The sequence below is a fragment of the Mchenga conophoros genome, linkage group LG15 (assembly GCF_057382185.1).
Source record: "Mchenga conophoros isolate Kocher_MC1m ecotype Shallow Benthic linkage group LG15, M_conophoros_male_GT1.1, whole genome shotgun sequence".
Taxonomy (NCBI): domain Eukaryota; kingdom Metazoa; phylum Chordata; class Actinopteri; order Cichliformes; family Cichlidae; genus Mchenga; species Mchenga conophoros.
Window position 1 is genome coordinate 42970563 of NC_140540.1, and position 25940 is coordinate 42996502.

A 25940-nucleotide genomic window follows, 5' to 3' on the forward strand; every position below is an offset into this window, starting at 1 on the left:
GTAAAAACTGAAGTTTGACTTTTTAAATTTACTTTTTTATTGATTGGCACCACATTACAGCTGCACATAAAGGAGGAGAAACAGGAAAAAAAAGATTTTTTTCCCCCTTTAAACTAGGGATTTCTTCTCTGCTGTTTGAACGATGCACGCATAAGAGCAGTCAGCACTGAGAGTTGTAAGACTTTAATTAAAATAATGGTTGTGGGTTTGCAGGGATCATGTGTTATATTAAATTGTCACAGAAAAGGCAAAGAGTTTGCAGACTGCTGGGAATTTCAGACCAGAATTAAGAGATCTGGAAGGAGAGAAGAGCAATGAGGCTAAACAAGTTATGGAAGATGCCAAAAGGGATGGAGGGAGGAAAAAATGAATTGGCATAAATGAACTGAGTGTCAGAGTGACAGTTCAGTTTTAAGACACAATTGTCACCACTGTACAGACACTCAGCCCAAAAGCGTGATAACGGGAAGACTGAAAACAGCCATTCTCTTAATGAGTGAAAACCTGTAAGAACACCAAACAGAATCAAAGATCAGACAGAAGAGAGTTCATGGTTTCATTGCTGGTTTCTCCACCATCTTTATTTCATGAGAGGTCCTACAATTACTGCAATTTCATGGCGTGCCAGGTTGTTCTGGAGGACTGGAGTAGTTGTTGCAGATGAATTGTTTTAATTGTTTTAACCTTGTTGGAATTGTGAGGGTGAAATGTTAAGAGTTCACATTTAGTTTACTTTACTTCAGTTCAAACTTTTGGACAACTCTTTCCTTTGTCAGCATCAAAGGAGGCTTATATATAAATAAGCGGAGGAAGTTATAGGGGAATGGAGACGTAACAGAAGCTTTTTATTTGCTTTTGTTGCAGAAGTGTGTGTTCTGCCATGGAAAGGTTGCTAGTCAGAACCGCGGCGCCTGCATCCAGTGCACGTATGAGAACTGTGCAACGTCCTTCCACGTCACCTGTGCCCAAATCGCCGGAGTAGTCATGACACCTGCTGATTGGCCCTACGTGGTGTCTGTCACCTGCCATAAGCATAAAAAGGTCACTCCAAAGGTAAGTGCAAAACCAGGAAAATTGGTCAGTTATTAAAGCTGCAGATTTTAAAAAAGGTTTTGTAAAATTACGGTCAAAAGTCATATATTGAAATATTTTTCTGTTAATCATTCTTCAGGAATAGCTGTTTGATTTAAAAAGGGAAAAAAAACCCAGTATATCTTTTTGTGTTTTTCTATAAACTGAATATAACGAGTGTTGGGCTTTGTTTTTTGCTTAAAAAATGTGTCGTGGAATTTTTTTTTGTTTTGGGGGGTAAAAAGAAATCACACTGATGACGTGTAGAAGTCTCAAAAACGTTCAAAGCACACGTATCAAATATGATATTATTGGCTTTTGAGGGTTAATGAGTGTAAGGGCCACACTGACTAGCATGTTGCACCATGTGGCACAGTGGGTTTTAAATGCACTGTCTGTATTTCTAAAGCACTGTTGGCATTTTTATTTCTGAAAATTCTTTGTTCAAAGGGCAAAATATATATGGAGACGTTTGCTGCCCTTTATTGCATCGATATTTAATGCTAAAAAAAAATAGCATGTCTTATTTTTTGTGCTTGGTATTGAAATTGAAAAATGTTTAGAAAACAGTGTAATGATTGTGAAACTAACCCCAGGTGTGAGCGCTGTTTGGGTGTTGCACATCATTATACCCCGTTTCCGTTTCATAAATCTGACCCTAAGTGGTTTAAAGTGACACACGAGGAGAAAAAGTCATAAAGACTTTTTCTCCTCGTGTGTCACGAGGCATGGAGTGAACTTCCACAGTTACGCTGATGACACGCAGCTGTACATCTCCGTGTCTCCTGATGACACCAGACCAATGGATGCCCTTTTTAACTGTATCTTGGATATAAGATCTTGGATGGCAGAAAACTTTTTACAGCTTAACCAGGACAAAACTGAAGTTTTAATTGTCACTTTTTGGAATAATGACAGAACACGCAGTGTGTTCCTGCTGAATGAAGCCACATATTTCCAATTAAACCCCCCCTTTTTCTTTCTTTTCTTAAGCCTCGACCAACACCCAAAGGCCCACAAGAGCCAACCCTTGGGCAAAGGGTGATAGGTCGCAACGCCAACTCCTGGTATTACCACTGCACCGTCATTGGCATGGCCAGACAGACGTTCTACGAGGTCAACTTCGACGACGGCTCATACTGTGACAACTTGTACCGGAAAACATAATGGTGAGTTCTCTCGGAGTCAAGGCAGACACCTACATGCGTGCAATCGACACGGGTTAAAAATAATCTCCTTTTTAAATAGCTGAAAGAAATATCCTAGCAACTGTTACATGCTTTTGTAACTTGAGAATCTGAACAAATGAAAACGTAATGACTGAATGTAAACTCGCATAACCTTTAATGAGTCAGTGCTGTAAGTTATGAACAAACATGACTTTTAATAATGTGAAATCTGCTGAGAAACTTGATCAAATTTAACTTTAAAATCAATTGTGTGTAACCTACCAGAACAAGCTGTTTGAATTGCAGAGAAATGAAAAAGTCAACCCACATTTAATAACAGCAACCAGATGAAAATGTTAGCCTCAGACTTTATTAACTAAATTCTTGTTTGTAAAATGTAACACGAAGATGTTTTGAGCACTTTTTTTTTTTTTCTTTCGCTCATCCTTCCCGCTTCTTCAGAGTCATGACTGTCTGCGCAGTGGCCCTCCTAAAGTGGGAGAGCTTGTTGTGGTCGGCACACACGAAGGCAAAATCCTCAACGCTTCCTTTGTCAAACCACATATCCACAAACTCTACCAGGTAAGAGAAGCACAACACGAGCCCTCACATCTGCTAGAGTTTGGAGCGTGTGTGGCTGTAGTTTGCATCATTCATAGATAAACTTGTGATGTTGTTTCTTAATAACTGAGTGCACAAGAAAATAAGTCGGATTTCTGAGATGCTGCTGTTCAAACACCTGCAAATTTTTTTATGGTTAGGGTACATGGCTTGGGGAAAGCATTATGTCAATGAGATGCCCTCACTAAGATATGAAAACGTGTGTGTGTGTGTGTGTGTGTGTGTGTGTGTGTGTGTAAATAAATGTATGTGTAAATGTATAAACCTTTCCAAGTCAAACCAGACCGTGAAAATCATCTCTAAATAAAGCTTTAAAGCTTGGCTGCAGCGCAAAAAAAATAGAAATCGACTGTTAGGTGAGGACTGTGAGCATGGGCATCATTTTCCATATTTTATCTGATGCTCTTCTGCAGCATGACTCAAAAGTGAGTGAACATGTGAACTTTGGGATGTTCTGTGTAATTGCTTTGCCCCCACCCTCTGCTTTGGCTCTCGATTCTTGGAGATTCAGTGTGCAAGAAGCCAGGCGGCCCTTCTAGATTATGGTGGAGCGTTTTTGACTCGGGCATTAAAAAATAAAAGTGGAGAGATCTCAAATTACTGCTACTTTAAGGGAAATTTATAGGGCAAAACTGCAGAGCGCTTACAAAGTGGAAAATGTGGGATCGAAGAGGATTGTTGGGACAAGAGCGAGCGCATCCTGAAATGTACTTGGACACAAACACATGGGAAAGTGAGGTTGTTTGATTCGAGCCATGATGCTGATTTTGGGAGTGCATCCATGAGAGCTCATCTGAGTGACTTGCAAATAAACAGTGTTTATGGGGAATGCATCCAGTCACTTCACTTTCGGAGTTTAAGGAACTCTTAAATGGCTGATCTAGGGTGGTTTATATTTACTGCAGATGTTTGCATCAGACACATGTTTACAGGGTTATAACATCTGTTAATACACCACCACAGACATCACATCATTTATCGCCACTTTTCCAAATCCCTCTTGACAGAATCATTCAGTTTTGTATCTTTCCACGCTCTTTTCACGTCTCCATGTTAACCCGCTGGCTGCAGCACCGAGAGCCCTCTCAGAGATGAGAGTACAGCTGTGATTAGCTAAAATCACGCCTCCACTTGATCACAGAGTCGGTGCCACAACCCTGACCTTGCTGTGCCTCCCCTTCGCGCCATATAAATATATATAATTTTTTAAAAATCTACATTTACATTTAAAGTGGTTAACTGAAGCTCTTATCCAGTCAGTGAGCAGCTTTAGGGGTCAGAGTCATGGTCAAGGACATTTTGACTGAAGCACATGGTTGTTGATGGAACCATTTGTTATGCCTGAGATCCAACCGGTGACTGTCTGGGTGCAAGTTTTGAATTTTCAGTGTGCTTTATCAGTGATTTGTCCTTTTTTTGCCTCCTGGTTTAGCCTCTAATAATTTGTTATATTTTATTCATTTTTTTTTAAATCTGCCTGTGTGTCCTCTGCACTTATAGGTACAAATATTGAAAGGGTGGGTTGGTTAATCCATTGTGGGTGTTATCTGTCCAGGTTGAGTTTCAGGACCAGAGTCAGTTGATGGTCAAGCACTCGGAGATCTTTCAGCTGAACCAGGAATTACCCAAAAGGGTCAGAGCTCGACTGGTGAGTGTTTTACTCAAACTTTATAATAAAACTAAATTAGCTGTAGATGAAACAACTAGTACTTGAAAAGTGATTTCTGTGTTCCCCGTCTAAGTCTGTACCGGTCTGTTCTCAGGCGTTACCTGGAACACAGGAAGAGGTTCCCTCAGTGGACGAAGCCCGAGCAGCCAAACGGCGCCGCCTGACCGCGACTTTGCCCCCTCCAGGCCCCGCCCCTGCCAATATCCCCATGGAAACAACCAACGCAACCCCTTGCCCTCAAACTAAAGCTCCAGTAACAAAGCCAGCACCAGAAAATCACAGTATTGGTACACAGCTAACCTCACAACCTCTGTCCCAGCCCCCAATGATCCAGCAGGATGCTCCTGCCCCAGCTAGCGGTATTCAAATGGACGCTGAGACCCCAATGGACATCGGCGTTGCCCTCACCGATCCTTTAACAGGGTCACCTCTCATATCGGATCCCCTCTTGAGTTCAGAGTCTGTCCCTTTTCAGTCCACCTTAAACTCTAATCCCCTGCTGTCTGCCCCGTCCCTGCCTTCCCTTCCGGCTCAGCACATGTCCGACAGCTACACGCCCAGCAGCGGCTACGTCTCCTATATGAAGACACTCCTCCATTCTCATTTTCCTCAGGAAGATGGCCCCGAACCCTTGTATTAAAACTCCACTATATTATTACTCAGCCGGTGGAGGCTGAGCCAATAGGAAGTAAGCTAATGGTGTTGGATTTTACTGAGTGCTGTAATAATGGACAACTTATATCCTCCACTGGCTCTGAGAGCTCAGAGTAGGAGCAGGAAAAGACACGGACATACGAGCACTCTTTTAATGCATGTTACTTTTCTATTTTTGAGTTAATGTGTCTGCAGTGGTGCTTTAGCCTGCTCTGAAGCAGCAGCTAAAGAGGACAAGGCTTTTTTTAACATTAATATGTTGTCTTTTCTTTTTTTGTTTTCTTATTAAATACAGATTTCCTTTTTGTTCTCAGTCAGCTGCTGTGCTTTATTTTCCTCCATAATGGGATAAGTCTCTGGGTGGCATCAACCTCCATACCTCGTTGCATTAAATCAATAACAGCACACTCCCATTTTCTTTCTACGGGAAGCTAATTATTACGAGGGCCTCTCAGCTTTGGGGCCCCCGATGGACTTTAAACTCTCACTTCTTTTTAAAAAAAAAATAATGAAAAAAAAATCAAATAACCAGCAACAAGATATCTATTTTTCAATCCAGCCACTCATGGCTTTGAAACTGTGTGGCGGAACAAAAGTATCACACTATCCATCTGCAGGATCTTTTCACGAGGGTGTTTTCTTGTTGGATCACAAGAGGTAAATGGAGAAATGGGGTTTAAAACACAAAACACACAAAAAAAGAAGTGTATTGTAGCGGGAACTCAGTATTTAAATGTCTTAGTCAAATATTGAAAGAATTATTTGTAATAGAACAAACATGTTGAATGCAAACACTAGTAGACTTGTCTGCAGGATGCATTAAAATTTTGTGAAGATGTGTCACAGTAGTTAACAGATGTGAACTTTATGTATTGACGTCATTTGGCGGCTCCTCTTTTTACACCAAAACGTTCTCAGGGTTCCTACATGTGGGAAATAAATGATGTTTCAACATCCAAGTCTTCACGTTAAGAGCATACCCGATACACCTGCTTATTGTTATCTTTGCATTTGCTCCCGTTAAAGGTTCGTCTACTATACAGAGTGAGATCTGTTTACTGTCACACTATCGCCTTTCGGCACACCAACTAGGCAGAAGAGTTCAGTCAGTTTTAAAGAAGGAAGGTTTGAAAAATAAGCACGTTATGTAGGAACCCTAAAATCAGGAAATATTCTACCCTTCTTGGTTTAAACTGTGTATGTATATATACAAATTAATATGGTAAAATGTTATCTGTTTTTCTATTACTGTACTGTATCTTTTCTGTGTTCATTTGCCGAACTGCATTCACGAACTTGGCCGATCTCAAATATTAATACTTTTAATTTTGGCAGGTTTATGCCAGCATATTACATGCGTTTCTACTGATAACTACGTGTTTTCTTTTGTTTGTTTTTGTTACTGTTTGTGCAACAGAGGTGCTACATATATAAAACTACTGATGAACTGACCCCCCTCCCTCCCCACTGTCACCTTGTATATATCACAGGCCTTGTATTGTGAATCATATTTGTAAATGGCACGCTTTCCTTTTTCCCTTTTTCCTGTCACACGAAACAGATGTTTCTGTATCCAAATTAACTCCATGAAGAAAATTTGAATTCCTTGGGATTAAAGTTGGTTGTGAGTCACCAGCTCTTCGTGATTTGTGCATTTGTAGAGAATTTAAAAAGTATATTGTGGGTTAGACCAACTATTAAGATTAAACTGACGAGCTGCTAACACCTTCCAGTTATCAATTGTACTGTTTAAATACTGGGGGGTCAATGTATATGCAAATATATTCACTGGTCACTTTATTAGTTACACTTGTAAATGCAAATATATAATGAGCCAGTAAGTTCAAACTGAGCATCAGAATGTGGCAGAAATGTGATTTAAGTGATTTTGAACATGGCATCTTTGGAGTATTTCAGAAACTGCTGGGCTTTTACAGATGAGGGTCAGAAAAAGAGAAAATGTCCAGTGAACGGCTGATGTCTGGGTGAAAATGACTCGGACGACAGACTATTGGAAAAAACAGTTTGATGTAAACAACATGAAAGCATGGATCCATGTCCGTCCCTTTATGACCACACTATACCCATCTTCTGATTTTGGCTTCTAGCAGGATAACAAAGCTCACAAAGTCATCTCAGGTTTCTTGACATGACAATGAGTTCAGTGTACTCAAATGGCCTCCACAGTCACCGGGACATTCGGGATGTGGTGAAACGGGAAGATTGACATCATAGATGTGCAGCTGGCAAGGAGCAACTGTATGATGCTGTCATGTATTTAAGTGCTAAATCTCTGAGGAATGTCTGCCTGTTAAGTCTGGCACAAAGAATGAAAGCGTTCTGAAGATGAGTCCAACCCAGGACTAGGAGGGTGTACCTAATAAAACGTCCAGTGAGTGCAGTTATTAGTCGTTTTATATAATATTGGCCCTCCATATACATGCAAATATATATTTCATTGAGTATATTTATATTAGGGCAAAGTCCAAATTGACAGTAGTGCAGAGTAATAAGAATACCTCTATTATAACTCTTGTATGAGAAACGAAAAGCCTGATGGCTGTGGGTGAGAATGATTTTTGGTATCTCTGTTTTACAAGTTTAACGTACAACAAAATGGCACTCAGATAGGGAACCAAGCATAACAAGCAAATACAATTAATTAAACATACAAGATCCAGAGACTTGAAGTAAACCAATAAAGACAAAAACAAGCGAGCTCAGTGCTTGGTAATGTCGTGTATTGTCAGAGATATATTTAATTTTCTGGAAACTCAAGTCTTGGACAGATTAGGATGTGAACAATTTAAATAATTTATGTTGCTTCACTTCACTTTCACCCCCAGTTATACAACAAGCTCCAATATTTGCAATGCTGACTACAATGGCCTAATACAAGCTAAGATATGAAGGTACTGGCTTCTTCGGATTAATCTGCATCACTGTACAGGTCCAGTAATATTTTTTTGCCATATTACACCAACTGTCAGCGTCTCCAACGTTTACCAATTCACTAGCTGGGACCACATCCTCATTTTAGGTTTGACAGCATTTCTAGTAGGTAGTGGCATATGGCTTGAACATGAATTGAGGCTCCGGTTTGAGGAAGGCCTCAGAGATGACTGACGGCGGCACCCGGGCCGTGAAGATCCCCAAAGGCTTCCCCTCCAGTAATAAGTGTACGTGTTGCAAAAATATAACTTGTTTGCTTGCAATGATAAGTGACCTGTGACCTCGATTGAGTATTCAGGGATTTCACTGAGTGGAGTGGATGCGTTGGCAAGGAATGGCTGAAGAGGAGATCAGAAGAAATTCCAGATGGCAAAAGACCTTGATAGAGGAATGAGGGGAACCTCAGTCAGGTAGTGACGTAGCTTGACTGTGAACAAAAGCTCTGGTGGTGAAGCATGCTGGGATTTTTGAGGCTCTAGACAATGGCACGATGGCTCAGAAAGGCTTAAGTGTGAGTTTGTCTCAAAGTAGAAGATGGAGAGGCGGCTGCCTGGCTCGGTAAGGTAACGATAACTACTGTGTAGATTTCAGAAACAAACAAAGGTTTCTTTGGAAGCAAACATGGCTGAACCTCATAGAAGATGATGCCATTTGGGATGGCGAGGAGATGTTGCCAGAACCTCATTTCAGCTTGGAAGAGCTGTACTGAAGGAGAGAGTTTAGTTGATGGTAGCGAGAGCATGTGAGAAGTGAAGGTATGCCTTGGGGAATTATGCACACGGTGGAGTTCAGATGTCCTAAAAGGAGGCACAGCTGTTATTTGTGTGAGAGAGCAAAAAACAGAGAAACCTGTAACTGGAAAATGTTGATGGTTTGTGGAGGCATGCTGGACATATTCCTAAAGAAAGAATATTTTCGGAGACTCTGCTTGAGCAGTTTGATTTGCTTCTGGTCCAGTTGTTGCTGGCACCGATGGTCTTGTTGCTCCCAGTGACAAAGATATGTGTGAATATCCTGGTTGGACATTGCTAAGTGCATTTGTTCTGGGTGAGCTGGGTCATATGTGTTCTGAACCAGCTGATTGTGTTAAACTGGCCGCATTAATGATTGACTCTGTTCCTGAACCAGTCCCTCCAAAGACTCTGTTTAGCTGCCCAGAGCCTGCTTTGTCTTAAATTAAGTCTTGTACCAATGTGCGGGCAACTTTGAGGGACTGTTACTCTGTCTTGGACTGCTAAAGACTATTGTGCCCCCATGCCTGCACCTGTAAAGACTGTTTCTTCTCCTGTAATAATCCCTGGCCTACTCCGTCTGTTCCAGCTCTCAGGATGACGTGGACCCACGTGGTCTTTCCCTGCACCTGTTCCAGTTAAGCAGGTGAGGGTGGCTAGGGTCCAGCTGCTCCCTGCCTCTGACCTAGCAATCTCTTTCTGTGTGGTTTAACATAGCATGTCAGACTATTTCTTGGCTAGGAAACCAGTTCAGAGATCTCGTCTTCACTAGTTCTGCTAAGAGCTGCAGTGTCATATTTGTTGGAGACATCTGGTGCAGTGGTATAATTTGTCCTATACAGCTTTCAGCAAAAAGTGAGTTTTGCAAAACTGTAAGAGCGTTGAGATCAAGGCGTATTTGTAAGCTCAACACTGTCCCCTCTTATGAGTTCGCTCTGGTGTTTCAGCAGTGGATTACTTTGTGCAAACTTTGACTGTAAAGAGAAGAAAAGCTGATGCAAGATGTGACAGAGCATCAGTAAATGTAAGAAACAGGATGAGAGGGAGAAATAAAAACAGTCTGGTAAAGAGTTCATTAATTGAAAAGGGTAATTTCTCAACGTCCAGTATCTCATGTAAGTAGAGAAATGAAACCCTTAAATGAACAAAGCTTTTTGCACAGATTTGCACAAATGTTATCTCGGAAGTTTGTAATTATTTAATGTAAATTAGAATTTTACAATTATTTATTCCAGCCTTCAGAGAGTCCTCATTTAACATGACTGGAAGCCAACTAAAGAAATACACAGTGTAGACTGTAAGACTACAGGCTGAGATAGTGCCAGATTTGGCATGGCATTGGCCTTACAGCTGTGATGCGTTCCCCCCTTACAACCTCAAGAAACCCAAGTTTTTCCTGTTGATTCAATCAGTAATGGTGAAAATTTATTAAAGCCATTGGGGTTGCCCTGGCTCTGTGGTCTGTGGTCTCCTTAATCCACGACCTTCTGCCACCTCCTCAGATGAGGAGATTTTAAAAGTTCCAATAATTGGCAGTGCAAACACCAGCGCTGTTTATTCCTCACTGCAGCGGCTTGCTGGCAGGAATCCTAGCTCCTCACATTAAGCACACAGCAGGGAAACATGTTTTTGCTGCTTCCTCGCTGGGTTATTTTTAGATGATATTTGTAATTAGCAGGAATAACCATCCAGACCAGCTGAATCTACCTCTGAATAAGAATTTTGCTATTTCCCCTTCCTTTCCTTTCTTTTCTTTTTTATAAAGAAGAATATATTACTCTGTCAGGGAGCCTGAGTCATGGATAAGGCGCACTAGCTTTGTGCTTTCTTGTATTTTGGTGTGGCTGTTCATGTCTCCTTGCAGGCAGTTTTCCACCAGAAGGATGCATGCGATGGTTTGCATGTAGCAGTGTTCAATATTGAGACTTTTTTCTGCTTTTTTGCAACATCAACACGTGAAGGTCAAAAGGTAAATCAGGTAATCCTGTTTAACACGACAAAAAATGGTGAGCAAGATGGAAAAAACAAAAACAAGCTAAGACTCGGAGTAGAGAGGCCTCTGCACAAAGTGTCCTTTAATGTCATGAGCGCAAGCAGCCACTTATCAGGGAGGCTGAATGAGGCGTACACATGCTCTCAAATCCACCTTGAGGTATTCAAAATTTGTGCTTTCTTTGTGAACAGACTAGCCTTAGAAGCACACTCAGCTTGTTATGGGTTAGGTGCTAAATCTTTCCATTCCTTTTACCTGCAGATCTTTAAATCTGTTTCCAAGAGACAGAACATTTTTTTTTCAATCGATTAATGAATGAGCAAAACGAAGTGGCAGGTGGTATCCTGAAAATTTAGTAAACTGCTTCTTGTCAGTGTGTAATTTCCAAATCCATCACAGCAGAAGTGAAGAGCGGGGCTCTTACTTGTTGATTGTGCAGACCTGAAAGTTTTTTTCTTCTCACATTGACGTCAGCATAGCTTTTGTTAAAGAAAATGACATCACGCCACAAGGATAAAAATACCCCTATGACACAACGGGATCAGCACAACCTGTTTTTAAAACACTGTTGGTGCACTAACAAGATTCCCTTTGACTCTTCAGTGTTAAAAGCTTCTGAATTTCAAAGAAGCCCAAATGGTGAGAGGATAGAAGTGGGGAGAGGGAGAAGGTCACCGAAAAACAAGAAATCTGTGTCTCATGGACAAATCGTTAATGTGGGCACAAGCTCTCTCCCTTTCTTGCACACACACACAGACAGACATGCAAACTTGCTTTACCCCTGCTCGCTGTGCGAATGCCAAGTCTGCATTGCCCTCGCTGGATCAGGGTGGCCATTAACATTCTGAAGTGCCTGCCGTGTCTTTGCAGAGGAACTGGGGATGTGCCAGCTTGGCAATTACTTTAACAACTCTAGAGTTTGATTTCTTTATTCAGTTGAACCCAGCCAGGGGTAAAACTGAGGAGAACAAAAAAAAGAGGAAGAGGACTCTAAAGGACAAAAGTTTATGCCGACCCATCTGTAGTTTAGCACAAAACTTTTGGTCTTTTAACGTCGTCTAATGCTGTAACTACAAGGGTCTCGGGGACAATATGTATTGTTGAGGTGGAAAAGCCACACGTCCCTGAAAAGCTGTTTTAGTGTCCTTGAGGATGACATCGAAACCTCTAACCTGCTCAGTGACTATCAGACAGCTGAATGGCTTACATGGAAATTAAAATCCGTGAATGCACTGGGATCTAATTGCAGGTGGAAGAGGAAATTATGTTGACAAGCTGTTGATATGACAGGCTCCATTATAGCCTTAAGCTTTTATTACATCTCTGCCTAGTAAATCACATCACTGAAGCAGTATTACCATAATGACTTAGTGGAGCTCAATCTGTCAGCTCTGCCCCTTGTTTAAGGGGATATGACTGAATTATTGCAGGTGAGGTATATTTATGCACTCCTCCAGTCGCCAGAGACTTTACAGTAACATAACTGTTACTAACCCTAACCCTGTCTTGTAAACATCAAAAACTACACATCCTTCCAAATAATCTGCCTGGCAAGAAAGCGCTGTTTTAAAACAATCGGCTGAATTTAAAGGGTTAATTTGCCTGCTGTTCATGTTTAAGCATCTCTAATGCTCCACTGTTATTGACACAGTAGGTTTGCCTGCTGTGCTTCATTTATCAACAAGGAATAGCAGAAAAGCATTAACGTGTTTCAGCCTTGTAGAGAGTGATCATCAAGGCGGCTGTGCTCATGAAAGGATGGAGCAAGATTTACTATTGCTTCAGATTACAGCTCACAACTTACAGCGTAATTACTCCAGAGATATGGTGTAATATTTTGCGCTAATGGCTTAGAAGTACAACACATACTGTTAGATATAGAGATGGGCCAGTGGCTATTTAGCAGAGAGCCCAACTGGTGAAACTGCATCCCCCGTGCTCCTCCCCATCCCACTGAAACCAGTGGAAAAGACCTCATAATGGTTTGTGAACACAGTGACAAGTAAAATAGGTCTTTGGTAGGGAGTTGGGGTGTTTAAAAGAGACAAAACCCAGCCAGATATTGAATCAGTGTTGTTACACCATGCTATCTTTCACACATTGTGCTGTAACTTTTTATGGTGACATTTAACAGGACTGAATGAGTTGGTGCAGGAATCTCTGATCACAGTGACATGCTTTTGTTCGGTTATTGTGCAAGGTATAACAGCTGCAGTTGTGTTTGAATAAAAAGGGTTTTTGTTGTTGTTGTTTTTTTTTTTAATAGTTGAAGCCGATTCTCTAATTGTGACCACAGGAGTTAAAAAGTGATCATTTTTGGAGGGTGCACGCCTTTGACTCTGGGATTGGAAACTACACTTAGGAGTTCACCAGAAGTCTGAGCTTCTAAGTGTAGTTCTTCAGGTCAAGTATGATTGGCCAAAGTTGAGGGGACTGTCTCCATATTTGGGTCAATTACTTAACCTGAAACAAATTAACAATAACAGAGAGATGATTGCCTCCTTTTAATTTAACATGGCATGCACTAGGGCTGGGCGATATGGCCTAAAATTCATATCGCGATATAATTTGAAGCATGTGCGGTAACGATATATATCGCGATATATTCTTTTCTTCTGTATAACGTATTTTCCACACTATAAGGCACACTTAAAATCCTTTCATTTTCTCAAAAATCGAGAGTGTGCCTTATGTACGAATTCTGGTTGTGCTTACTGACCTCAAATCGATTTGGGCGTGCAGAAATCTGTTTAAAAAATGTTTTAGTACAACTTTGGTAAGCCGCACTGCTTGATGGATTGTCAGAGCATTGCGGCTGCTGTAGTGAGGAGCTTCGCGGAGTACTCTGGGTCCAAAACTGAATCCACTTCAGGTCCCAAAGTCAAACGAACACTAAGAGTTACAAACAGTCTAAATTTTTTCATCTTTAATTAAATCACCAGCATCTCTGCTAGATCTGTCAAACAGATGTATTGTTTTATAAAGATTTAACAGTATGAAAGATTACCAGTGTGTTAGAGCAGGTCCTCTGGTGTTCGTCCTGTAAGTGGTGCACAGGGTAGTCAGGATTATCCATGATGGATAACAGTGTGTTCAGTGACCTCTCCATTACAGCTTCAAGTTTGCAGGTGTTTACAGAGCCAGCCTTCCTTTATTCAGTCTGTCAGAGCATCACCAGCTCTGATGCTGCTTCCTCCAGCAGACCAGCAATGCAAACTAGACTCGCCGTAGCTGAGCAAGAGAAAATTTTTGTGCACATGTTAAAAGATCTTAGCTTTCTTCACTTTGTGCATACATGCCCTTGTTCTTCTGAAGTCAATCACCACGTCACTGGTCTTATTCACATACAAACCTTTTCACAAAAACATCCACTACATTCATTGCACTTCTCCTCTTGAACATCACCCACACTTTCAGCTACTGTACAAGTACTGTACAGAGTATTTCTGTTACTTTCTATTATTTATATTATCATATTTCTGTTAAATCAGCACCTAAGGAAAAAAACACTCTTTACCACCTTTTTTTTTTTTTTTTTTTTTTCTAGGGGAAATAGGGATCCATCACTTCACATTAAAATCATTGCCACTGCTCAGTGAAACTTTTCAGGCACCATGTAAATGACTCAACACCTAAAGTGCTTTACTTTGGTTTTTCCGTTATTTCTCATCTGTGCATATCTGTGTAGGTGCCATAATGTATAAAGTATACATTTCATTAAAATCCAAAGTGCCACAAATTTTTTTTTATTTGATAAATGATCGTGGGGGTCTCGTTTGTCTCTGCCCTCTACAACATAAACCAATATCAGTTTACTGTATAATGGCACTTCAAACGCACTTTCAAAAGTGTTGAAGATTTATGTATCACAGTGCAGGACTCAGGGTTTAATAGGTTTGACTTGAGAGTAAGAGAAATGGAGACCACCAATAGAAACATGCCAGGGTTCAAATAGTGTTCACACAGGGAAAGGGTTGCCCAACAATATCACTACTTCACTGCCTTTAACGGGTACATTAAAGTCAATGTTTTTAAAGTTGTGTAGTTTACTAAAATAAACAAAAAAAGAAGTGATGTCTGCAAAATATTTGTCTTTTTGTAACTGGTACACAGAGAAGGGACCATTGTCACGTTCTGGTGTGTGGTGAATGGAAAGAGAGGACTCAAATGCCAGACTGCTGAGAAAGTGCATGGGGTTTATTGACTGAACTGATCATAAATGACTGAATGACGGGAAAAACACACAAGAAGTTGTCGACGACTGACAGAAACTGACGGCTTAAGTAGACTAGATAATAAGGATTGGAAACAGGTGAGAACACAGCTGAAATTAATCCAACTAGTGGAACAGTGGAAGTAAAACTATACATAATGCATACGGACTAAAGGTTCAAAATAAAACAGGAACCATACAAGGGAAAATAAACAGTGACTGTATCTACTCTGGTCAAAAAAATCCACGCTTCGTACTGATGCCCACAATTCCCTTTTATTCCTCGCACAAACATGGAGGTCTAGAAGAAAGTAAAATAATATCAATAGTAGATATGATATCCTTCTCAGACACTTATTTCTTTGAACAAAGTGCACAAATATCTAGTGATGTGTTGGTCGTGAACGAAACGGCTCTTAGAGCCGACTCATTGAAGTGAACGACGCCAGCCGGCTCCTCATTGGGAGCCCGCACTTTTTTTTCCGCTTCACTCCGCACGTGAGCCTTGTACTTGCGCTGAGCAGAGGGGGGAGGGGCGGTAGTTACACTCGCAGTAGCACAGGAACAGAGCGGGAGTAAAAGAGAGAGAAAAGCGAGCCAGGGACAACAACAAGAAAAACATCACATTAGAAAGGTATAGTAATCATCCACAACTATTTTCAGTTGCACACGATAAAGGATTCAGAAAGTTTATTCATGTAGAGAATCCTATTTATGCAATTCCAAGCAGGAAAACACTCTCCCAAAAAAACATCCCAGGCGTATATGACAGAGATTGTGCATCTTCTTTTTGTTTTGCATATTTTAATTTATATTTTATTGTGTTGTGGTTTACAGTGTTTTGTGTTGTTTCACTTTAAATTGGTTTAAAAGGAGAAAGCTGAAAATTGAAATAATTTTTGTATTTTAAAATTTATTTATTACATTTTATGTGGAGTGAATAAACAAAAGTATATTTATGGTGGCCCCTAGAGACAAAGCATGTACAAACTCCAAAACACATTCTTTGTGTTTATTCTGCATTTACTTCATTATAATGCATAAATTTCAGTTACAACCGCTGGGTTCTGGTGTGGTCATGGCAACCCACGCAAACATTTCAGCATCAGCTACAGTGACAAAAGTCCAAACTGAGAGCACTGAGTCAACGACCCAGGTACTCTGAGAAGTATATTATTCCCGTTTTATCCTTGCTATACTGGCTGCCTGTTAACTTTAGAGTTAATTTAAAAATTCTTTTATTTGTTTTTAAAACATTAAATGGTCTCGCCCCACACTTTCTCTCTGAGATTCTAAATTATTTTATGCACTTCCATACAAATTAGAAAGGCCTCCTGAGTCGGCTTGGCTAGAGCTGGTCTATAATGTGACATCATAGAGGTGTATATCAGATATCTGTCGCCCAGAAAACAGAAGAACCACAAATAGAAATGACAGAGAATTAGCAGTGAAAGCAAGAACATCAAGAGGTGCCTCTTCCACTGTCATGTTAAGACCTCAAGATCGTGGGAGAACATTCAAAACCACACAGAGACGAAACCAGAGGAAGACACAGCAGAGGGGTACCCAAGAAAGTACCTCAGATATGGATCATTGGATCAAGTTACATAAAGCGAGGAGAATGGGTAGCATGCCAGATGTTTGGAGAAAAGTTTGGACTTAATGCAAATGTTCACTGGTATGGAAAAGGAGGGATGCGCTGGAATGACGTCCTTCCTTGTTTTTATTCAGAGATTTCCACACAGAGTCCACCTGATATTTTGGTGATTCATGCCGGCAACGACTTGGGACTTGTATACCCCCTGGAACTTTCCTCTGCAATGAAAAAAGAACTGATTGAACTGCATGCAAAGTTCCCCTCCATGACTATCATATATTCCTGCATCAATGAACGCCAAGTGTGGAGGTACGGAAATCCAAAATACACCAATATGGAAAGGAAAACTTTAAACTCAGGTATGAGAAAGGCAGTTCATTCCTTTGGAGGCTTCATCGTTGAACATCCCTCCCTGAGATATTATGATGACACCATATTTGTACCGGATGGAATTCACTTCAGCAAGAAGGGAAATGAAGTGTTTCTGACCAACATCCACTATGCCATCAAGAAGATCCTTCAGAATCCGTCTCACAGAAAAAACTTGAGAAAACACAAATTTCAAATAAATGAAAGCAAAAAAACAAAAAAAGTGCCTAGAGTCAACCTTTGCTTACAGATTATGCACAAAGATTAGACACTTCCTGTCATTGTCAGGTTCCCTCCATATAAAGCTTACATGATTTACTCATGAAAGTGGCCACTTTCTCATTACTTTCATACATTGTTTTAGTAAGTATCCAAAACATACAAGTTTCATTATATAATTTTTCAAGGGATCTTATATCCGTTTTCTTTTTTCTTTTTTTTTTTGTGTCCCGTTTGGATCTTTAGCCATCAGAATTGTTGTCTTAAGGCCAAGAAAGATGCCAAGCGGATTTATTTTACCAAGTGGATCATCATGGCCTTGCCATATTGGTCCATTTGATTGACCTTTATTATAATTATGAATTTATTTTATTTTCAGTTGCTACAAACGGGACAGACATGACTGGGGGATAGGACAGGGAGAAAGAATGAAAGAAAGAGAGGGAGAGAAAGAAAACCAAAGGGGAGAAGAGACGGTGAGAAGGGGGGGAAGAAAGAAAAAAAACAAACAAAAAAACAAAACACCTGGGTCACCTGTATGGAGAAAAAAAAACAGAAGAGAAAGCAAACAACAAAGAGCAACATAATAAAAAAAACAGCACCATCACAATAAACTAGCTAGCAGTAGATATCAGTAGATACTAAATAATAAACGATATTGTGCAGCACACAAGATAGACAGCGCACAATGTGCTTTGAGGCAGCAGCCAAGAAAGCTGTAGTCCGCGTCTGTGAATACCCATGTGTACACCTGTGTGCATACCTGTGTGGATCAGCATGCTTGCATTCCAAAGGTTTCTTCATGTAACGATCTGCTAGGGAGTGTGGGGAGCCACAGCCCCGTCCTCCAGGGTATGAAGCAGGTATGGAGGAGATCAAAACTCCAGACATCCAGAGGCCCCCAGAACACAAGAGACCAAGGAAGACCAACAGAGGGGCAGCCGCGCCACTGTCCCAGTAAGAGCTGAGGTGAGTCCCAGATGAGGGCTCACTCAGCAGCCGCGGAGCAGAAGCCAGGGGGAGTTGCAGTGACGCGCCCGTGAGCTCCGCCGGCAGCCAGCTGTGCCTGAGTGACCGAGCCCCAGGCCGAGAGGCCGGGGCACCCCACCTCCGAAGTGGCCCGAGCGAGCCCCAGGCTCCAGGCCCCGATAAGCGGCCGCCAAGGAGTGAGCCGGTGTGTACCCGGACTCCCACCCTCAGACACAAAGAACCACCAACGCACCGACACCTGAGGGAGTCCGCCACTGGCAGGGGAAGTGGTGGTGGGTGGAGATAGGCCTCCAAACCTTGGAGGGCCTGAGACGTCCCCAGAGAGGTGGCGTCTGATACCCAACCTGACATATAGACACAGAGATACAGGCACACACAGACACAAACATCCATTCCCACCCTCATGCTCTCATATGCACTTACTCCACACTCAACCAACGTGGAGACAGATATAAAGAGACGCTGTACACACGATCACACTCCCCAAGCGTACTCTACGAACCGGGTCTAGGTACCCTTGCCCCTGGAGGGGGGAACTGCACCCAGACCCAGGTGGTGTTACCCTTTTCCCTGCGGTGGGGAGAGGCAGACCGCCCCGACTCCGCAGCAGCAGGAAGGCCCCACACTCCAGACCGCAGTCGGATGGCCAACTCCTCCTAGCAGCAGGCCGCAGAGAATGGGGGTGAGAGAAGACTCCAAACCTCCCTCCACCCGCTCATTGTAGTGTTGATGCATGTGTGTTCTAAGGTGCAATTAAAACCCAGGAGGGCAGCTACCTGCCAGAGAGCAGCAGGTAAGCGCATAGTCCCTCCTGCTAGCCCTCAATGTCTACGTATATTTAAAATTGAGAGGTGGGCAACGACGCCAGGGGTGAGGTGTACACCCTGATGGTAATTTGGACTCCGTGTATCGTGCCCACCCCCAAGATCCTATATGTATGTGTAATGAGAGTGTGAGTAATGTGAATGTCTAAGTTGTGGGATAAAATTGAGGCAGAGGGGGGGGGGGGGGGGTAGCCTCCTCTGCACCCTGGTGACATACCCCTACTCCAAGGCCCTGCATGTGTGGGTGGTTGTGGTGGAGCCGGAAGAGGGAGGCAGCTGGAGATGGGGAGGGAAGGAAGGGAGGGGCAGGTGACCCCTCCCTGGGGCCAGCTCCCCGCTGACCCCAGTAGGCACTCCCACTACTCCGCGACCCGCCAGGGAAAGGGGGGCCCAGGCCCATCCAGACCGGCGCAGCAGCGCCCCCCGGCCCCACAGAGCCCGGGACAGTCCACCCAACCCCACCACAGAGAAAACTGCATCCGCCCCACCATCCACTCATCTTCCAGACTACATGAGACAATAGACGCCCAGGCTGAGATCTTCCTCCACCTCTCCTGTATCTCCCCCTCCTGCAGAGAGTTCCTGAGGAGAGGAAAGCTCCTGCAAGGTGTGACAATCTCCCCACCAGTTGAAGAGCCCCCCAGGTGGCTCGACGCACCGGCGGCACCCTGCGCCAGGGATGGGCCCCCATGCACCCACCCGCCCACAACCCCGGCAACACACAAACCAGGACCCAAGGCCCCGAGGCCCGGCCAGGGCCCCAGCCCAGAGACGGAGCGCCCCCAGAACCTCACGCCCATCCCGGACCCACCCAGGGGCAGACAGGCTACCAGGTCAGTAACCCACGTCCGTCGGCACAGACCCTCCCCTAGCCCCGCTGCACGCAGCCACGAGGAAACAGTCACCCGAGAGCCAAAAGAGCCGCCAACCGGACATGACCGCTACCCCAGGTTGAGCCCCCAAGGAAGATGCCTCCGGGAAACCCCCTGACGCCCTAAGCCTGTCCCTACCCCCACACCAATCACAACAGTGAAGGCGGGACCAAACTATGACCCCCCACCCCCACTAGGTGATGGAGCTGATCAAAGGAGCCCAGAGCAATTGATCTGATGTGGTGGCAGAGGCTGTATCAAGACTAATGTAATCTAATAGATAATTTCTATATTGGTTAGAATTAAGATTATTTTTATTTTTCCAGTTCATGAGGACTGTTTTCTTGGCTATGCATAGGGCAGTGAAAACCATATGGGCGATATTCTTTTCTGAAGTGACATTATCTAAGCTGCCCAACAAACACACTAAGGGGAAGTTGGAATGTTACATTTCAGACACTTTGATAAGTCTTCACATATCTCGCGTCAAAACTTCTGCACTGGTGGACAGAACCAAAAGAGCGTGAATGTATTTGTCTGGTGTATTGCCTTGACAGTTATTATCTTATACTTATATCCGTTTTCACTCTTATATGCTTTTCATACAAGTTTCACACAAGACAGATACAAACTTTATAAGATTTATATATATCTTTTCCATATGGGTGTGCAGGGGCGGATCTAGCAAAGTTTTGCCAGGGGGCCAGGTAGGGCATTAACAGGGAAAGGGGGGCACAAAGAAATACTTATTCTCATTTCAAATGTCTACCTTTTAATAAATAATTATCTGAATCTTACAACCAAAATGGTCATCTGATGTACAAGGAATAGAAATCATACATCTATACCAACAAGACGGTGTACATCACTGTCACAACACCATTTGTTTTCATTCAAACGCTTTTCCTATAATACCTGGTGGGCCAGTCTCGACCCCTGACAGTGACATCTGCAAACACACGAAACAAGGTTGAAAGTCAGTATTTGGTATGACCATCTTTATTCTCCAACACATCCTCAACTCTCGTAGGAAAGCTTTCTTTAGGTAATCTTCAGGAAAAGGAACAATCAGAGCTCTTCTTTGGATGTTGGCTGCCTTTTGTTCCATTCTTTGCCCACACTGCTTTAATAATTTTGAGGTCGAGGCTCCGGGGAGGCCTATCCATGACTGATGGTGTTTATTTGTGTGTTTTTGTCCAATCTATGACAATCAGATGCTTTCCATGGTGCATCAGAGTTTTTAAGAACATACACATCATACTAAGATAAGTTTTTTTGATTAGTTGCTCTTTGGGAATCACCTTCTTGGTGCAAAAACACTAAACAATACTAATAATGCATAATAATAATAATAATAATAATAATAATACAAAAATACTGATGCCTTCAGACTGTGTTATTTTTGGTTTTCTCTTTCTTCTTTTCTTTTTATTAGACTCAACTAAAGAAATAGGAATAAATGATGTGTTTTTGAGAACAAAGGTCAGCATTAAGTAGCTTAACAAACAAGCTACAGAATTGCAAATTATGAGTCTGAACTCATGGAAACTAAATATAAAGAAATGCGGGTTAACTCAAAATGTTTGCACAGTGTTGTAAGAAAAATATTCCTCAAATGTGTGAACCAGGGGATAACATTTGACTTGAACCCAAGATGCCAAAAGATGCTGTGCTCATGTTCTTTAATTTTAATCAATAGGTGAAATTCTAGTACTAGTTAAATTGCGATGTTAGCATTAAAGGTTTCTTTTACTGTCTGCATACATGTAGTCTATGGATCCACTTTACTAACACAGAAGGCATAATAAATCAGTGGAGCCCCCAGGTTTGTCCATGTCCCCCTTTATTAGAGCCTTGACTTGTGAATTTGGGCCACAAAAGGAAAAGGGTGGCTCTGACTGCGACCCAGCCTAAAGAGAACCCTGCTTTATTATCCTATTTGAACTGGACCGAGGAGCATAATTCACCAAACAAAGTTATATTCTGAAAGCATTAAAACAAGCAGTTGATATAATAAACTAAGGAAAGTGCTTCCGCGGTCTGAAGCGTGTGACACAATTGTTTAGGTCTTCGGCTGCATCTCTGTCACACAAGTGTGCATTTTATTTCTTACTCTAGACACAATTAACTGAAAAGGAGAAGGAGGTTTGTTGGAGAGCAAGAGGGGGAAAAAAAAAAACAATGTTCGTGAGTGCCTGGCCTTATTAATGAAGCGAATCTTCATCTAGTCACACACAACAAATAAATGGCCACCCCTCGAAGCTCTTAATCGGCCCATTAGTCTTCGAGCGACCACAGCCTCGTCTTCCCTCCACCCTCGCTGGCTCGTTCCCTTTAGACCTGAGCAGATACATCCATCATCTCATATTTGCATGCCGACCACACGCGCTGACAGAGCTGAGTGCGCAGCTGGAGATGCTACATCATATTTACTCCCTTACTTGAGCAATAAACACTGTTCTCCACATCTCAGGCCTGCCTTCCTCCTCTCCTTCCACATCTGACCTGAAAACTCATTTGTTCAAGAATCCGTTACATCTCCTTCACTTCCACCTCTTGCGCTTGTACAACTTGAGACTTCTCGTATCTTCTCTTTTGCACTCCTTCACCCTAAATGCCAGTTTCTAGGGAACCTTTTGTTTCACCCGCTGCATCAGGTTGCGGTGACTTTTATTTGCAGACGCATGAATTCAATCGTGAGCTTCTCGGCAGAAGAGAATGACTAAATGAATGAAATGAAAGATGAATACGCCGCGTAATGACAGGGTTTGCTCTTCTAAGTCAGCCTAATTAATCACCAGACGGCATCCTGTGTGGCTTAAAGAGCTGCACAAACACAGAGTCAGACTCTCCGAGAGCTGACGTGCTTATCTGTATGTGACCTGCGCTTATTTTCCCTCCATTTCACAGCTGCCGTGCGCTGCACCCTCTGCTAATTCAAATGCTTAAAATCTCATTTCAGACACAATTAGCCTTTAGCCCATCCAAGTGCCGTCGCCTGTGGCGTTTTTTCCCCCTCCCTTTCATCCTTTGTGAACATTTTCTCTTTCATTGCCTGATAAAGATCATTATTGAGGTTACTGAAAAAGGAGTTTTGATCATTTACAGGAGAAAACATATTAAAGGGCCTTTAAGCAGGCCCATTAGGAGACTGTTAAAACCCTTGCTTGTTGCCATGCTGGGGTTATCAGTGCTACGGGGCGGCTTTAATTCATTCCTTTGCCAGAAGTTTTTTTTTTAATTACACTTGAAGGGGGAGATTTTCACTACAGCAGAGCCTGGCCCTGCTGCTGTTATTTACTTTTTGTGAAACTCTTAACTGCAGAGCCTGCTAAACGAAGCTCATCATTTTTACTTTGTGGGTAAGTCAAAACAGATTTTACTCTGGCTGCTCCGAAGCTGCCTCTAAATTGTTTTATTTTTGTCGCACATTTGGTAATTTTTTGTTTGGCTAAGTGCTTAAAATGCATGTGCCTCCTCAGATTTGTTTCAAAAGTTTGTTAGAAGAGACTCGTGCAGATAGGAGATGTACTGTGTTTTATACCTTTCAGCAGAGCACTTTGCAACGAGACTGCCATTTTGTTTCAGTGATAAGATGATTCCAACTTCAGCTGAGGCTAAAAGTGAGTTTCAAAAAAGACTCTTTACTGAGTTGCTTAATAGTCCATCAAATTCAATGCAATTATTTATTTAGCCCCAAGGTGCTTTATAATGTAAGTTAAAGGCTCTTCAATATTAGAAGGAAACCCCACCAGTCCGATGACATCCTATGAGCAAGTACTTGGTGACTGTGAGAAAGAAAAACTCCCATTTAACAGGAAGAAAGAAGTGTGAGTGGAAAGAGAAGGGACAGAAGGCACTCTGTGGGGGAAATGACAATAACAACAATTTAATGATTAAATGAAATACCTGCATAGCAGTGTTGGGACTAACGTGTTATTAAGTGACGCGTTACAGTAACTACGTTATTATTGTGGTAACGAGCACAGTAACTAGTTATTATGCCAAAACCTGGAACGCGTTACTCGTTACTGGGATTTAGATAGGCTCGTTATTCGTTACTTCGTGTGGTGGCTATCGCTGAGCTTCCACAGATTCAGTAACATTAGCAAGTGGTGGAGGCCAGCAGGTGGATGAGAGAAAGGGGACGCAGGAGGAGGAGAGACCCGAAACGGCCGCCCGTCCGAGTCTCAGGTGGACTGAACTTCAGGTAAGAAGTTATGACCTGCAGTCTATCTGGGTCAGATATAAACCAAGTTTAGTTGGAGTTTATTTTCGTTGTGCTGACTTTTTCGTACTGCGTGCTAGCTAGCATGATGGGGTTTCTATACAGCTGGGTGGGTGCTATGATGTTAATGATGTTGAACTTTATTTTGTTCATACGGTTAATTATTAGAGTTGCCAACCATTCCCTAAAAAACGGAATCGTCTCATATTCAGAGAGATTATTACGCGTTTCGTATTGAGGTGAAAAGGAACAGTTTGTCCCGGACTTCAGCTACAATGAAAAAGACACAAAGCTGGAGTTATTCTTTGTCTTTGCTGCACAGCTGCCTCTTCTTCTCTCATTCTCTCCCCTCCCTCCCCTGTTGCTACTTTAATCATGAAACTGATCAATGATCAGCTGATCGGCTTTTCCCTCTTGTTTATTTATCGTCCACTTTGCGCCAGAAAGAGGAAACCACCGGATGTCGCGTTAAACAACAGCAGCACGTTTGATCAGCTGTTGTTAGAATTTATTTAATATTAATTTCTAGTATCAGCTGATGTTTGCTGGAGCCACAGCTGTAAAGCTGCTGGTCATGATATCGGTTTGTATATCTGGTGAGTGGGAAACCAGATGAAACCAGATGTCCTTACTGAATCATCAGAGCTGAACAGGTGATGGAGAAACAGGTTTACCTTTTAGGTGACATGAATGAGTTGAAGGGAAGTTATGAACTGTTTCTGAGAGATAAATAACACCAGGATCCTTTTCTATGTAGCTGACAGCTGGTAACTGTGTAGCAAAGTGTTGCCAGGGGGCCAGGTAGGGCATTAACAGGGAAAGGGGGGCACAAAGAAATACTTTCTTATTCTCATTTCAAATGTCTAGCTTTTAATAAATAATTATCTGAGTCTTACAACAAACGATTGATAGATTGATATATATATACCATCAAGACAGTGTACATCACTGTCACAACAGTGTTTGTTTTCAGGCTTTATCATATTTGCTATAATGGCGGGCCGGTCAAAGCTCTAGTCAAAATGCCCGGGCTGATTTTTTGTCCCAGTACAGCCCTGTATGCAGCTCATCTGCAGTCTGGTGTTACCTACATCTTCCTATTCGGAAGGCAGAATTTCAGAGTTCTGAGTACAATCGAAAGCACCACGACTGAAGTTTTTGTGTTGGATGTAAAAAGCGCACATGACGCTGTAACGTAGGCTAGAATCATGGCCGCGGTCAACGACGGTCCAGGCGTGGGATTTCTCTCGTGGAAATATACACATTATTTTTTCCTTTGGTAGGTGGCACAGTGCACTTGTGGCAAGTAAGCAAGAAGAAGACTGGCACTCTTGCTGGGTATCCAGTTAGCAACACATTAACAAGAGAAGTCTGAATAAAACCAAAGTTACTTTTCCTAGTAACTAGTTACTTTGAAAGTAACGAGTAACTTGAAGTAACTGAGTTACTTTTGATGGAAGTAACTAGTAATGTAACTAAGTTACTAATTTAAAGTAACTTAACCAACACTGCTGCATAGTGAAAATGGTTGAAACTAGAAATAAAAGGCTCTGTGTATTACGGGAAGATCCCCTCCCCCCAACCAGCAGCTCTATGAATAAGATTAATTACACCTCTTTGTCGTCCTTTCAAACGTAACAACAACATTAATAGTATTTCTCGAAAGGAGCGCTGCAAGTCACCAGTATTTTATGCTAATCCAACCTTTTAAATTAGCATATAATTACACTAAAGCACATCTGTGGGTCACATTTCTTTTTACACAAGT

At 42.2% G+C, this 25940-nt stretch overlaps 1 protein-coding gene and 1 pseudogene across 1 annotated transcript; both read left to right on the forward strand.

Moving 5' to 3' along the window:
• Positions 1–56: 56 nt before the first annotated feature.
• Positions 57–6819, forward strand: LOC146559016 (lysine-specific demethylase 4B-like; annotated as a pseudogene).
• Positions 6820–8302: 1483 nt separating this feature from the next.
• LOC146559017 (uncharacterized) lies at positions 8303–17307 on the forward strand. Its single transcript, XM_085245931.1, has 2 exons — positions 8303–8363; positions 16568–17307. Exons 1-2 carry the CDS (start codon positions 8303–8305, stop codon positions 17305–17307), a joined length of 801 nt encoding a protein of 266 aa, XP_085102057.1.
• The last annotated feature ends 8633 nt before the right edge of the window (positions 17308–25940 follow it).

Coding starts and splice junctions, on each gene's coding strand:
- LOC146559017 (XM_085245931.1), top strand. CDS start 8,303: ATGACTGACGGCGGCACCCGGGCCGTGAAGATCCCCAAAGGCTTCCCC. Junction 8,364..16,567: donor CTTCCCCTCCAGTAATAAGT/GTACGTGTTGCA, acceptor TGTCATGTTAAG/ACCTCAAGATCGTGGGAGAA.